General features: G+C 39.4%; 2 protein-coding genes across 5 annotated transcripts; one reads left to right on the forward strand and one right to left on the reverse strand.

Moving 5' to 3' along the window:
* Positions 1–358: 358 nt before the first annotated feature.
* On the forward strand, positions 359–7,108 carry LOC307036555 (glutathione S-transferase Mu 4-like). Its single transcript, XM_079676990.1, has 8 exons — positions 359–583; positions 2,152–2,227; positions 2,331–2,395; positions 2,488–2,569; positions 5,152–5,249; positions 5,339–5,434; positions 6,140–6,250; positions 6,701–7,108. The coding sequence occupies exons 1-8, from the start codon at positions 548–550 to the stop codon at positions 6,794–6,796; spliced, it is 660 nt and encodes a 219-aa protein (XP_079533116.1). The 5' UTR covers positions 359–547; the 3' UTR covers positions 6,797–7,108.
* eps8l3b (EPS8 signaling adaptor L3b) lies at positions 6,886–15,977 on the reverse strand. Of its 4 annotated transcripts, none has more exons than XM_079676985.1 (18): positions 15,797–15,977; positions 14,908–14,968; positions 14,613–14,728; positions 14,180–14,244; positions 13,940–14,098; positions 12,816–12,965; positions 12,331–12,416; positions 12,095–12,225; positions 11,517–11,635; positions 11,260–11,398; positions 11,050–11,129; positions 10,829–10,903; positions 10,301–10,446; positions 9,217–9,448; positions 8,425–8,541; positions 8,259–8,350; positions 8,040–8,172; positions 6,886–7,539 (listed from the first exon to the last, which is right to left on the reverse strand). In XM_079676985.1, the coding sequence occupies exons 1-18, from the start codon at positions 15,867–15,869 to the stop codon at positions 7,498–7,500; spliced, it is 2,016 nt and encodes a 671-aa protein (XP_079533111.1). In that variant the 5' UTR covers positions 15,870–15,977; the 3' UTR covers positions 6,886–7,497. The 4 variants fall into 4 exon arrangements, with proteins under 4 accessions (XP_079533111.1, XP_079533110.1, XP_079533112.1 ...); XM_079676984.1 differs by having other exon boundaries at positions 11,517–11,638; XM_079676986.1 differs by having other exon boundaries at positions 11,517–11,638; positions 14,908–15,019; positions 15,797–15,935.
* Positions 15,978–16,075: the final 98 nt, after the last annotated feature.

The raw sequence follows: 16,075 nt of genomic DNA on the forward strand, positions 1-16,075 counted from the left end.
CATGCAAGTAGACAGACATCTGATGAGAACTACTAAAGAAGATTGAGTTATGTGTTAGCTCCAGAGAAAGCTAGTATTTTGCAATTCCAAAGTCAAAATGAACTTTCGTCTTTCTTTCTTTTGTTGGCTAACATATTATTGCAAAAATCATTCTAAAGATTGTCTTGTGTGAGCAGGCCTCCATAAAAGGCTTACTATAATCCCTGCACCCACACACTTTCCATTCAGTTGCGGCAGCTTTCCATATGGTAATGGAAAGTCTGGACTTGCATCTCATCATGATTCAGCATAGGTTTGGGTAAAACAGGTTTACATGAACAATAAGTGGTTACAATAACCTTCATTTTCAGGTTCACATTGATTCATATTCACACAGCATGGAAATGTCGTTCGGCAAACAAAAGAACCGGTTGTGTAGGCTGAGGCTCCCGGTTCACCCCGCCCACCGGCTGTAAAAGATACCAGCTCAACGAACTCAACAACCCTCCATTCCTGCAAGCAGCAGAGTCGCCATCTACTAGACTGTGGTTTCGGAAAGTGATTGAAAATGACGATGAAACTGGCTTACTGGGATATTCGCGGGGTGAGTTAGGACTTCTTCTTTGTTTCTATATGAGCTCTGCAGTTTGCAGCGTTGTTACTCGACACCAGACCCCGGGTTACCGAACACGTCAAACTCTTTGTATCCGTCTTAATACTGATATGATTAAAAGTCTGCTGCATAACGCCAGTGTGTTTTATAAGCATATAAGACATTTTATAAAACGTTAAGTATCGGAGATTTAATCAGGCGCGGCTTCGTGTGCACGTGTTCTAAACATTAGTCTTAACGTTAACAGTAATATAAATAATTAAACGTAGCCTACGGAAACGTTAACGATGTTAATCAGCATAAGGGTTAAATGAAGTGTTCATACATTCGGAGCTGTTTTTTTAGGATGAGCAATGTTACCACCAGTGAAACTAAATGTCTATTTGTTTATTTCTGAAATGTAATTTTTAAAATGAACTCCAAATGCTAATGGTTAGCTACTTGCAGAATCTGCACAATGGCATTTGTAACAGAGAGCCGTTAGGAGCAAATGTGCACACGGTGACACGGAGTTGTTGTTCAAGCAAGGAAAGGTCGAGTAACCCTGTGGTTCAATGTTTAACTAAACTTCAGGTTGGGCTGCAATAAACAACCTTTATAAAAAATCAATAAATGATATCATATCATATACACAAGCCTCTAGAGCCAATACGGCCCATACCCCATAATCAGTTGTGTAAAGCAGTGTTTTTCAAAGTGGGGGGCCGCCAGGGGGGTGACTCAAAGTTTGAGGGAAACAGGATTTTTTTTTTTTTTTAATGTTATTAATAACTGCATATCTATCAATCTATGTGTCCTTTGGTGCCAATCTTTTCATATTTTTTGTTTTTGAATCACACGACCGCCCTTCAAGCCAATCAGAATCGAGCTGATGCTATTGCGAGTAACGACCCCATCTCTGGTGCATATACAGTCTATGGTGGCAACGCACTGCATGTTCCATCGGGATGCACTTGTACACATCATTTAAAAAAATTATTGCAACAGGTGGGTCCCCGCCAGAGGATAATGCTATATGGGGGTCCTTGGCATGGCAAAGTTTGGGAACCCCTGGTGTAAAGTAACTAAGTTGGCCTACATTTAGTGAAGTAGGCTACTGTATTTAAACTTAGTACAATGATGAGGTACAGTAGCCTACCTAAATGTATTATTTTTAATTGAATCTGACAGTTGTATTATTTACTGTACTTTAAAGATTGTAATTTTAAAAACTACAAAAAAACTTTAAATACAATGCAATTGTTTTATGTTTAGTTCCTTGACAAACAAAAGTGAAATAAGTTCTCCCTCAGTGGGCTACAGTATATAAGGTATTGTATTATTGATGTACATTTAGCAGACAATTCCTTTTAACTATGGAAGTAGTTAAGCAATCTGAACACTTATTCCGCCCCTGCTTATATTGCAAAAGTGCTAATTTATGTGGCCAAAACCAGAAAGTCAGATGCGCTCACACAGCCATGTTCTTGAAGATAAAAAAAATTCTAATCTTGAATCAAAAGAATCTTGAGAAAACCACAATATCTCATCCAATCTCTGATTTTTGGACTCTAATCTAGCTCGCACAGCCTGCTCGTCTGCTTCTGGAGTACACTGGCACCAAGTATGAGAACAAGTTTTACGTCTGTGGTGAAGGTAAAGTACAGATTTGAACAGATGCATAGCTTTATACCCAAAGAAATGTTGCAAGTATCCAGTATACCTGCTTCATCATCTCACCTGTATTTCTCTCACACAGCTCCCGACTTTGACAAGAGCTGCTGGACTGATGAAAAACCCAATCTTGGAATGGACTTTCCCAATGTAAGTCAGTTTAACCTGTAATTATTAATGAAAGTGTACAGCTGGAAATACAAAATGTATATAACAATAGACATTTGAACATCTCACCATAGCTGCCCTACTTGGAGGATGGAGACAGAAAGATAGTGCAGAGCAATGCTATCATGAGATACATTGCTCGTAAACACAATTTGTGTAAGTATTTTGTATTTGTTCCACATTTTTATATATTTGGTTAAAAGAGATAATTGTATTATTCAGAAGCAGTAAACTAAAAGTGTTTTGTTGTAACCTATTTTGAAGTCAATGTTCATTTAACAATGTAATGACTTTAGATAAATGACACCAATAGGGTAAGAATTGAATCCCTACAACAGGGGTACTCAAATACAAATCTTAAAGGTCCAACATTTTTTTTTCAATAAGACAAAGGTCCGTTTATTACGGCCATTCAAACTTTTAAACAATTACAACAAGATTCTTAACACGAGGTTGCAAAAACAAAAATAATCTGTATGCAGCCGTTTTCATTGTTATTGTGTCTGTGCTTGATCCCTCAGGGTCGCAGTGTAAGAGCTGCAGTTATGAATAAAGGCAGCTGCACCCTCTTTCATTCAGCATTTCCATTACTGCTTTATAAATGACTTGCCCCCTTGTGTGTCCACTGAGGTTCGTCAGGCCCAACACATCTTCAACAAACTCCCCCTTTGCCTCATCATAACAACTCACAAACACCAGCAACTGAGCATTGTCAGTTGTGTCAGTGGACTCATCCACAGCTAAGGAAATGCACTGTGCATTTTGTAGCCCAACACAAAGCTGATTAATCAAATCACCAGCCAGTATTTATGTTCTTCTGGTTGCTGTGGAATCTGAGAGGGGGATTTGCTTTACCTGTTATTTCCTCTTTTTGTTTGCCTTCAAACATGGTCTCCATCACTTCATGCATTCTTTTATACTTCAGTTATTATCCAGTGGAAAGTCCTTACCTACTGGCCTGTTTCAATCAAAGTGGTTACTTTCTGTGGGAAGTGTAGTTTTACACACCGTCTTATTTGACTTTCTCAGGACTTAAAACAGTTTTTTGGGGGCAGACCCCAACAAAGAAAAAAAAAAATGTACACACATAAGGTCATCATCTTAACAGTTTTGTATGCTCATCCGTGAGCAGAGCATCAAGTTGACATGTCAGTCTATTACAGCTGAATGCCGCGATTACCATGTTGTTCAGCAAAACGCCTCACAAACGTATTAAGATCCAAAGCTTTAGTAAGTTTTGATTTTGATACACTGACAGTCTCTTCGCTGTCATTGTAGACCGCAAATACCTCATTCTTTCAGTAATTGGGTCCGAATGCTTCTCGTTTTGCGCCGTACCGTTCAAATGAAATCGCCGACAATCATATTTCAAAGCTCGCACCAGGTCCGGGGGAGGGTTACAAGGTTATGGCTAGAAAGGATCCGTCTTGTGTAAAACTCTCGCGAGAGTTTGGCTGAACGTCACGTGGCTGAATGTTTACTTTTGGCAGGCAGCCTTTCAGTTACGATCGTTAACATCAGTGGGCCACAGCAAATGATGGTGAGAAGCCAAACTATCTATTAATTATGTCAATGACAGGGAGTGTGATTGTTGAAATAGGGTGTTAGCGGTCTTGTTGGTGTTCAAAGAAGAATGACAACACTGTAGATCACCAACACTATGGTTTATTTTTTATTCACAGGCAAGTCAACGTTGTCGCAGTAAGAGTCCCAAGATAGCTCCTGGTGCAATAAAATGTTCCCTTGCAGTGTTTTACTATTAAGTCTGATGTTTCTCTATTAATATTGCTGCTGCATTAATGTGTATGTTGCATCATGTAACTGCTGTAATGTGTTTCCGAGCTGCTCCGATTACAACGAGAGTTTCAACGAGAACGTGACCTCATATTTAAACTAGACGGATCCTTTCTAGCCATAACCGGGTTACAAGGCGTTCGTCTTGTGCTGCATTTACTTGCACTCGGACATTAGAGACTTTCTCTCATAAATGTCCGATGAGCCACAACTTTTCTTTCAAAACAAAGCTGCCAACTGGGGTGGCAAGGCCTATTTTGAGGGTAGCAGTTGCCCCCCCATGCCAAACTAGGCTACTAGCTACAGTACAGATGCATGCAACTAGATGAGCTGTTAACTCTCGCTCTGACTTTTTTTTTTTAAACAAACGCATTTTTCCCACCCGCATTCCGCGAAGACCCGCCCTACTGTGCCTCTGATTCGCAGACTGTTGGTGGGGGGAAAAAACGCTGACGGGATGCTGAATGTGATTGGACCAATGCGTTGACAGACACACACAGACAGTGGAACAGTCGGACATGCAGAGCGCTGTTTGTAGTGGACATAGCGGAACATTTTGACTCGTTGCGTTGTGGCGATGTCTCGCAGATAACACATATGAAAAGTATAATTTGCTCAGAGTCCAGAGACAGTTGTGGTTCGGTCCGGATCCGGATCGGAGTCCGGACTTTGAGGATGCCTGCCCTACAATCTTAAATCTTAATATGCAATTCTGTCCGTCTCAGGGTACAATCTTCTTATGGCACAAAATGAGTTTGTCATCCAATGCCTTGAACAAAGATGTATTTTGTATTCATCCTTTAACATTTCAAAATAAGATTTCTACTATTTTTAGGAAAACTCATGTTCTGCTTAGTCAAAATAAGGAACCACACAATGATATGCATATGTCAGTATCTCACTTTTCTTCCTCAAGTGTCTCATTAATTCTGATCTGATTGCAGGTGGAGAGACAGAGGACGAAAAGGTCCGTGTGGACATCATGGAGAACCAGGCTATGGACTTCAGAAATGGCTTTGTGAGGCTGTGCTATGCTGACTTTGTGAGTCCTGCATTAAACGTTTAGTAACACTGAATTTGCAACTTTCCACCTTGAGTCTTTACTAATGCCAACATCAACTCTGACACCAGGACAATATGAAACCAGGGTTCCTTAAGATGCTGCCAGACGCACTGAAGAGCTTCTCAGGTTTCTTGGGAGACAGGAAGTGGTTCGCTGGTGACAAGGTATGTCAGATATGTCATTTTAAACTGTATTAATACACCACCACCCTACATACATTTGACATATAATGGCCTTAGAAAGAAAAATTAGCGTTGACATTTGGAGTTGTTTTCTGATGAATAAAACTGGGTCTCTCTCGAGCTGCTATATGGTCACTAACTTTGTCTGCTGTTCGGTGCTGGTCAGGTCGCACACGGTAGATTTATTAGCTTTTCTGCTGGAAACGGTGTTGATTCAAGGTGACGCAGCACAAAGCAGTAAGTCTGTGAGTTGAACAACCAGAAAGATAAGCTTTAACATTTCATAAAGCTTTTGTAGACCTGCCGAGTTGGACAATAGGGACAAACAATGACTGACTGCACTGTTGATGGGTGCAGCTTCAAAAGGCTGGTTGACTGTAAAATATGGACGTTATTGTCAGATGGTTGTCATTGATGAGTTGTCATGGATAGGGGAATGGAGACCAATCTTGTTTTGTGTACCAGGCTTTCAACGTACAGTATATCTGGTGAGGAGTTGGACATTTCAACATTGAGTTCTGTGGAGATTGCCCCTTTCTGCAGGCGGCCTCAAGTGGCCAACTGATGAACTGCAGTTTTGTTCTACTTATGTATAGGCCTCACTGCTCTGCCTCCACATTTGCCGCTTAGTTTGAACCTGTACTTCACTTTCAGCATATTTGTTAATACAACTCTTATTTACAACAGATCACTTTTGTGGACTTCGTCATGTACGAGCTGCTGGATCAGCACAGGATGTTTCACCCTACGTGCCTCGATGACTTCAAGAACCTCAAAGATCTTCTAGACCGTTTTGAGGTGAGAACTCTCAACTGATATAAAACACACATCCTCCACCCACCACTGAAAGTTGCATTCAGGAAATACAAAGTCCTGCACATTTTGTCTTTCTCTGTGATGGTGTCATGTCTTTAGGTAAATAATATCAGGTGGAAGAAGAAAATTAAATCCAAATGCTACTGAAGTAGATGTTTGTCAATGTAAAAACTATTTTAGTACGTTTTTTTAAATACTGGTTATATTACTAGTACTGCATCAAATTATATAAAAAACGTCATCTATTTTTATATGGGAAAAGTTGCTAATAACTACTATTCAAGTAGCTTAAGTATAAGGTAGGATACAATGGAAACCTTAGTAAATGTACTCTGTTACTTTCCACCACTGTAAATAAAGTATACATGTATGGGAAGTTGTGGGCTGATTTTGCAAAGTCATTATTTGTAATGACTTCATATGAAATCTTAGGCTCTGGAGAAGATCGCTGCATACATGAAGTCGGACAGATTCATGAAGACTCCCGTCAACAACAAGACGGCCAAGTGGGGAAACAAGAAAGAGTGAAGGACAATTCCTCCACACCGTAATAATGAAAGGAACAACGTTCACAAGTGCAACTGCCTCAATAACTTGTAAATTCAGGACAAGTGACATTCTTTGTAGTATATTTCTTTTATATGCTGTTTTCAGGTCCTTTGATCACATATTACAGTTTCCCAAACGATTACATTCACGTTCTAAAACTGTTCTAAGTTGAATCTGAGTTGTGTAAAAAGAAATACAAATTTGTATTGATATTAAGGAAAAGTTAAAGCACTTAATTAACATTTGAAAGAGAAATTATTTTGGACCGATTAAAGTAAATCTTGCACTTTCTTTTTGTCTGTGGCTCAATTTCAACATCACTTTACAATATACAATACATCTAACCATTACAATAAAATATAATATAAGTTAATACAGATAAGAGAAAGAAGATCTGATTTGTTTGATTGAACACATACAGGCTTTTGGGGTAAATAACAGTCAGAAAACCTATACAAAATTTACTTGAGCTAACTAATACTCAAATAAATTGCAGTCAAATTTGATTTAAGAAACAATTACTGCTGCTGGTGATAAGTTATATAGAAGTTTCATTCAGTAAAGGTGCTTTTCCTTATATACCTGAATTGCAGAGGTAAATCATTTATGACATAAAGATTAATTAGACAGTTATTCCATTTGTTAATTCAGGAGAAATCAAACCCAAGTTAAGCAGGTCATTAGTAGCGGCCGATGAACGGGCTTGATGGTTCACTGGCGAGCTGTGGGGAACAGGATGAGCCATTAATGGTTTCACATACTGCACACTTAATCTGCCTACTAAATGAAAGACCAGCAGACTGCACACTGAAGTATTCTCAATCCAAATTTCTACTCTGCATCACATGACAGTCTGTTACCGTTTTTCTATAGTACAATATGTATCTGAGCTCCCATGATTTTCCTCTTAACCGCTCCTAACCCAATCATTCCTAATGGTTTTATCCAAATAATATTTAAAACGTCTGTCTCTCAGTCCTCCATTGGACATTCTGAAAAGCTGCAATGCATTTTGGGGCAGTTGATTTTTGTACAATAAGGTAACATCCCATACTTATAAATGATTGCTAATCTAGAATACATCCCGGCATTACTCACATACACAAACTCTACATTTTATGCAGTTATATGTGTTATTATTAGTGAAATATTACTAGTATATAAGCAATGTGATTCTGACACAGCCTTATAGAGTCAGTGTAGCACATAACGCGTCACTTACTGCAATGGCTGACCTAACGGCCTGGAGCTGGAAGAAGACCTTCCCCCCCTCCTCTGGACACACAATCCTGATGTCGTCCTTGCTCATCCCCAGGAGCAGTTTGCCGGACAGCACCCCGAGGCTGTTCACGGTGCTGCACATGGAGACACATGAAAGATTATATACGACTTTCTAGTGCATCACAAGTCTTCCTGTTCCACTGTGAGTTATTTCACTCACATTCTGGAGAATCCTTTGTAATCCAGCCAGGCTTGGACCTCTGCAGATGTGGAGGTCATGTCCAGTGTCACCGGACCCCCGCGAGCGTCCCACTGTGAGGGAGAGCGAGGGGAATAAAATATCATGTGGAACTTATTAAGTGGTTACTTAGTAAAGCTTAGCTCACCGATTGGTCTTGAGCAGGCTCGCCGCTCTTTATTGGCTCCAGGACATTCTGAGGAACGTAGCCTTCCTCCTCCCGGGAGTTACGGACAAGCCACCACTGCTTCTCTTTCTTAACCACCTTTAAAAGCCAGAAGAACCAAACCTCTCAAACACCTGGATGCTGATACTGCCAGAAAGACTGAGAATGCACAAACAGCTTGATGAAAAAGCACAGAGAAACAAGACTGAGTCCTGAGTGGTACAGAAGTACGGTGTTTTGAACAGGGTATTATGCCTGGACATTGGCTCTCATCCTGCTGTTTCAATGTCAATGTCTTTCAATGAATTTTCACTCACTCTTATCAGCTTATAGTTTCATTATAGACAATACATTTTATAAATAGCACCATTCATACATAAAAAACACCCATGGGTTTAGTTTTATAATTATAATAATATATAATATCATTCTGAAATGAGTAGACCAGAACTTAGACCTGAATGACCAGAATGAGTACTTTTACTTTAGTTTAGTGCTAATAGTTTTGTACTTTTACTAAGTATTTATTTATTGTATTAGTTAGTAAAAATGTGTGAATGCAGTAAGTGTTATTGGATTGGATTTCTACACTGGTATTACTAATTATAAATACAAATATCTAAGTACTTCACACCTGCATACAGTAATCTACTCCAAATATGCTTCATATAAAACATGTTCACTATTATTTGTATCTACAATACTTGCACAGTGCTTAAAAACACAAGCATAATACTGTATTTCTTCATTCTGAGTCAAAGTTTTTCATCTCACCTGAACATCTTCCCACTTCATGATGCTCAGCTCTCGGCTGTTCCTGGCCATGAAGTCGTAAATGACCCGCATGTACAGAGGAGGCTCACGGGGGGCGTTGGGGGGGAAGCGCTGACTGTTGGACCTGCTCATCGGAGGGAGGGGGGAGGGTCTGCGGGACAGGGGAGATGGCTGCCAGCCATCGTAGAACTCTGGGATGTAAGGTTGGACATCTTCGTTTGGAAATCTCGACCTGCGAAGGGACATCAGCCACGTTTAAAACACAAACACATATTTCCAATGGTTTAATGACCTTTTAAATAAACTGCATTAAACATTGCTTCTAGTGAGTTTCATTAGATAAATGAGTGATTGACATTCAAGCATGCACAAAACAAGAAAATCACGTGTCATCACAATGTCATTTTGAATCACAAAATGTTTTCACTTTCTAATAAGACCCAGTCCCTGAAGAGTTTATAATAAAAAAAAAAGAGTTGTGACACTTTAAGATACTACTTGTGTAGCACTGTAAATATGAAGCAAGAACCACAAGATGGTTAGCTTAGCATAAAGCCTGTGAAAAGGAGAACAGCTGGTGTGCACAAAGGTAAACAAATAAAGAAATTAATTTGTTTATCCAATGTATAATGCACCTTCATCTGATTTCAGTGGTTAAATGCTCCATTGTTGGACTACTAACGACAAAGAAAGTGTACCGCCACAGAAAGCTGAACACCAGATAAAGGGATTTGTTTTACAACATGGCAACCATTTGTTCATATGCACTTTAAAAAACACACCAATAAAGCATTAGCAAATGAATGCATTTAATAAATATACCCTTCAATGTATATTCTGCCAAAAGTTAGGCCTGAAGTTGAATGTACCATCCTACAACTGAAATATGGGATAGTTTAAACACTCTCCTGTCTACCACGTTTTCTATAGGGCCTGAATGCGTCATATCAGCAAACACTACGCCCAAGGTCAGGGCGTGAGAGGGCAGGTGACACTTACAATCAGTGGGCTATATAAGAGGAGGTAACAGGCCCAATAAAAATATTTATGAGAGTGTGTGTGAGGGTCATAAAGGCCGCCCCACCTGGGGAAGTTCCAGCAGTCTCCCAGAGACCTCCACAGCCGGTCCTCCTCGGGGTCCACCACCTCACTGAGCAGCCGCAGGGCCGCCTCCGTCAGCAAGGGGGAGAGCACCGTGAGAGGCAGGTCTGCAGGGTACTCAGGCAGTATCTGTGGGAATGGAAGAAGGAAGTTAGTATGAACTGTTGAAGTGAATACAAATAAGATTGACAGTGAGAAGATCACATGCAAATCTGCAATAGTGTCTCTGGTGCATGGCTGTGGCTAGTCTTTTTATTTATTGTGGGTTTAATATATAATATAAAACAGCACAAATTATCCGACTTTAATGATTAATTGATTTTCTAAATACTAGGCGATTATTCTCCTGTCCCTCGAATAATCTATTCCTCAACTAAGAGTTGCAGCAATAAACAGTAATCTGTGTCTCTGTCACATGTTTCTGGTCTTGCCTAATTACAGTTTTTAATCCCTGTAAATAATTGGTGGGTGGAGATTCTTCCAGTGAAAAAAAACATTTAAAAGAGTTCACCGAGTTTAAACTGTTGAAGAAGATGTGGACGAAGTCAGGAGCCGTGGGGCTGCTCAGGTTCCCTTCCAGCTCGCCCTGCAACACAAACAGATTCAGTCACACTGCTTCCTGCTGAAATCACACGAACGTGCTTTAACGTGTGTCTACACGTTCAAGCTTTCACACAAAATCTTTCCCAAACAACTCTGTGGAGACATTAAGAGCTTTGACAAAGTGCTAACCAGCAGATTGAATCCATATTTGACATTCTGAAGATAGGAGACGTATTCCTCCCAGGTTGGCAGATTAGCATCCGGTGCACCTGCATAAAAAAAACATATTTTTATTAATTTATTATCAGCATATCAGCACCTTTAGTGAGACACTTCTCCAGTATTTACTTCTGTTTTCATTATGTGCAATTAGAAATATAAACTAGGGATACAAATTACCATTTCTTTTAGATTTCTTCTTAGATGAGCTTTTTTTCTTCTTGCTCTTCTCCCCTTGCGGTAAAGAAGATGCATTTACTGCAGCAGACACTCTGCCCATGAAGATCTCCAAGTCATTTATAATGTGGTTCAAAATGTCCTGGGAAAAGGAACAGACACACACATGACACAATCTTTCGAGATGATTAGATAACTTCTAAGATCATTTATCATGGATATAGACCAATAGTAGTGCTTGTATTTAACGTATCACTGACTGTGCTCCTCTCTGTGTCCTTCTGCCCCGCCGGCTCTGGGCTGATCTGTAGTTCATAAAGATCAGGATGGTGCATCATCGGTTCCTGTGGTGTGTAGGATCTTGGAGGCTGCATATCTTCTACTAGACATCACAATTAATAGTTAAGAAACAAATATCATCAGTATAAACGTTTGCTATTATTTTTACATGTCCATTTGCAATAGGTAGAAATTATATTTTGTATGTTTGAATGGTGTTTTTGTGCTGTGTATTGTGTGTACCATGGCTTAACTGGGAGAAGGAAGCATTTCCACTTGGACAATAAAGTTAATCTTATTGTCTAAGTGTCCAATAAAAGTGCCGGTAAGAGTGCTTTCTGTTTTTATAACCCCGAAGTGTTAAACTCAATCCCTTTCGATGTTAAGATAATGAGCTTTCTAAGTATTTCTATGAGAAAATTAAAGACATGCTTTTAATGTGGTTTTTCTTTTTAGAGAAACGTGAGGCTTCAACTTTATGTTTAAATCATTTCATTGTTTATTCCTATCCTTAAAAATAGTTTTTCATATGCTTTCAGTGAATTAGATGAAGCTGTACCTGGCTCTCTGTCCCTCCACTGTGGGGGCGGGTTGTCCGGTGGTGGTGGGGGGGTTCTCTCTCGCAGCACAGGACGAGGCCCGGCCTGCCTCCCCGGGACATGTTGCCCGATTATATTCTCAAGATTACTCCTGAAAATATACAGACAGCATTATTACATTTCACTACTCAATTACTTTCTAATTCATTCGATTTGATCTCCCTCTGGAGTGTATTCATGTCATGTGACATTGTACCTGATGTCAGGTATCTCTCTGCGCGGCTCCACAACATCACCTCCTCTCTGCACCGCCTTATCCAGATCACTCTTGACCTGCTCCGCCTGGTAAAACAGAGATTTATAATGAGCGTTTACACAGATGGCAGACTGTGCTCTCTTGCCTTCTTTAACACAGAACAGTAATTATTTAAGAGTTGAAGAGATAATTAAAATAACTTCAATTTCTCATATTGCAAAAAATATATTCATTAAAGGAATTTCCATGAATCATGGGTACGTAGGTCTATTTTCTAAATCCTCATTGCTTAGATTTGTTTCCCTCATATTCACAAACTTTTAAGTACTTCCAGATTAACCATGTTTAAAGAAACCCCAATGACACCTGCAACAATCAGTAGTTATAAAATAGTGATGATATTTTCAGAGATCTGAACATGACTGTCACATAGTTAAGTTACGGTCCAGAGATCACTCTGAGGGTTCAGGTGAAACAGGACTCACCCCAGTCTCCTCACACTGGAAGATGAAGACCTGGCGGGTGCGTTTGTTTCGTTCATGCACGGTAACTGTCAGCAGGGAGTTGTAGGCGCAGCTGTCCAGCACTGCTTTGGTTTTCTCGATGGAGAGCAGAGGCAGCGACTCCAGCTCTGCCTGGAATGAGATTCAACAGCACAAACGTTTTGATGAAATACTCAATTAATAATCAGTACTGAATTATTAACAAACTACTTTTCTAATAAATCTAAATGTCAGACACTGAATGCTTTCCGTCATCCTGGCTCTCCGAGCCGAGAAAACATCCCCAACAGCAATGGAAATAAGTCTAGCACTTTATTGTTCTATCCCTGACAAGTCCACTTTTTTAGATTTTATCTTTTTGAATGTTTTAAATAAACCAAAAACAAATGCTTGTAGATCTACTTAGTACTCAATAAAAAATGAAGCTATGGAAGACCTGTCAGGCAAGTGACAAAAAAACATTTGTTTGGTGATCCATTTCCAAAATATTATTTAAATAGTTTTGTTGTTTTTCATTTTTTACCACTGAAACGTTTTTGGAAAAGGATAAAGAAACCGACAAATTACCCCAGCTCAATTCTAAAAGGCTCTTTCTTGGCTAAAAGATCATTATTAAAATGTTAAATATAGTTTAAAACCTGCATTCAACATAGATTTGTCCAGCAGTTAAGTCATTAACACAACAATCTCAAACAATTCAGATTTGACTAGATATGACCCCAGCATACTTTTTGTGTCACTTTCCTCACTTCCTTCTGAAGAAAAAAGGGATTCAAAAGCATTTGTTGATAGTACAAAAAATAAATTGTAAATTTTCATCCACTACTTTTATCAATTACAGCACTAAATCAACTAATGAGAGACCTTTAACATATTATCTTGCTTCTTAAAGATTGTTCCCTTTAATCACTTTCCCCCGGCTACACATTCAACATAGTACTTTAACTTTTAAAGCATTTACAAAATGTAAAACACTTGGATTTTTTTTTAAAGGGGGACAAAAATGAAAGGGGGAATGTTATGGTGTCCACATATTTTGGGCCTAGTGCTTCACCTTGTGCTGTAGAAAATGGATATATCTTTATCTAAAGTGTGAAGCCACCCACCTTGGTCTCAATGTCACTCAGCAGCAGATATCCACCCTGAACCTCCATGGTCATCTCCTGAGGCCACAGGCGACCCTTCCCATCCAGCCTCTTCAGCTTGGCCAGGCAGTCGTCCATCGTCTTCACCTCCTGGCCGTCCAGCTCGCAGGTGAACAGGTGCTGTCGAGACAAAGTGGAGACGTCATGGAGAGGAGAGATAAAGGATGTCTCCATGCTGGCGCTGTGTTAGGCATCACTTACCTCCACTCTGACGTGGAAGTTGTCGGGATGTTTGTTCAGCGAATCAGAGTACTCCTTTCTCTGCTCTGATGTAAAACAAATCTTTCATAAATGTCAGAAAATGGGGTTTCAAGCTAATAATTATAGCAGTAAACTGTTATATAAAAAGTGAATAACTCGGGGGTACACGTTGTTACAATATTATTTTACAAGCAATAATGCAAACCTGTAAGCATGTTGTAGCCACTGTACAACACTCATTTATATAATATAAATCTATTTTGTATATATGTCTGAGTATTTATGATTGTTCCCTACATTTTTGGAATATTCGATGTCAATTTAATAGTGTCATTTGCAATTGAAAGACTTTGATGTGTGTTGTCCATCGTGAAAACAATCAAATATGTATCTTATAGACACAATAATTAGGTTTGTTTATGTCTGAGCCTACTGTATATGGATTTGGCACTCGGTCTGGACATGTTGTTTCTCTGCAGCGGATCGCCCCTCAGGTCGTCTTGTTGGAAAGCTCTCCTCTGCTGGGGGAGGTCCTCCTGGGAGAAACCCCTGAGGAGAGATAAAAGCAACAGATATGAAGATAAACCATCAGCTGCAGTTACTACCACACAGTTATGTTTTATCTTGAAAGGGTGTGAGCAGTAGTGTCGTAAATAATGTCATTGGTGTTCAAAGGCTTGACCAAATGAATCCCAAGTGAACCTGAAAGTCAAATTAAATATACTAACCTCGGGGCATATGAGAAAGGTCCGGTGTTTCCAAACATTGTGAAACTACGTCTGCCTCTTTCTGGAAGAGTCAAAACTCAGATTGGCAGTAAATACTTAGAGCCTCTCCAACCTTTAGGAAAAGATGTTTCCTATGCTGTCAATCTGACAGAGAACAAGTCACAAAAAACAACAGCTGTTGCAAATATACATGACATAAACAGGGATTTGTTCACCCACTTGGTTCATTTACATTGTTTACTTCTGAAGGACAAAATAACACATTCTTTTCACAAATTAAAAGTTGAATTAACAAACAATAAAATAAAGCACACTCAGGTGTTTTATTGCTACTGTCCAATGTGTTTTGGTACGATCAGTCTTTCAGGTTGCTCAATGTCAGATAGTGTTAGAAAACTTAAGAGGCATGTGGCAATGATTACACTACATTTAAACATTTATTGTCTCGAGACTTTCACTTGTTACTTCGCTTTAAAACTAAACTCTGATCATTCAGGAAGAGGGAAAACCCCCTTCAGTTCATTGTTATAAATTCATGGTTAAAATGAAAAGACACCAGTAATTATTCATCTGTCCTCAGGATTTCACCTGCTGACTGGACTTGGATCTGAATATATTATAGGTAAACAGAGTACCTTTTAAAACCGAAATAGAAAAAAACACCTGCTCCAATTTAGCAACAAGACGACAAACATCACAAATACACACATTACCAGAATAATTCAAACACGTGACTCCTGGATTAAATGAAGTTTCACGTTTACCTACTTTTTTGAAGAGCTAAGACATTTATATTTCTTAATAGAACGTAATGCCACCAACAGTCAAGATGTATTAAACATCCCTTCATTTAAACCTCTGATATTCTTTTCCATAATGTATTCATTACCTGTCAGTGTCAGCCCTGCTCTGGTGTCATCTTTCTCTTCTTTTAAATTGATTTTATACCGAGCAGAATGCATCTGCTCCCCACGCAGACTACAGAGAAATGTTCCTTGACTTCCTGCTTATAGGAACGAGGATCAAAGTGCAGAGACCTGACAGGAGTGACAGATCCTGAGGCTTGGCAGGATTTGTCATTTTAAGGATTTGTATGAGAGGTATGGTGTCTGTGGCTCATGAGTCCAAAGGTCTGAAAATGCTTCTCAGTATCACAAACAGAGCAATC

This window comes from Notothenia rossii, assembly GCF_949606895.1.
Source record: "Notothenia rossii genome assembly, chromosome: 4".
Classification (NCBI taxonomy): Eukaryota; Metazoa; Chordata; class Actinopteri; order Perciformes; family Nototheniidae; genus Notothenia; species Notothenia rossii.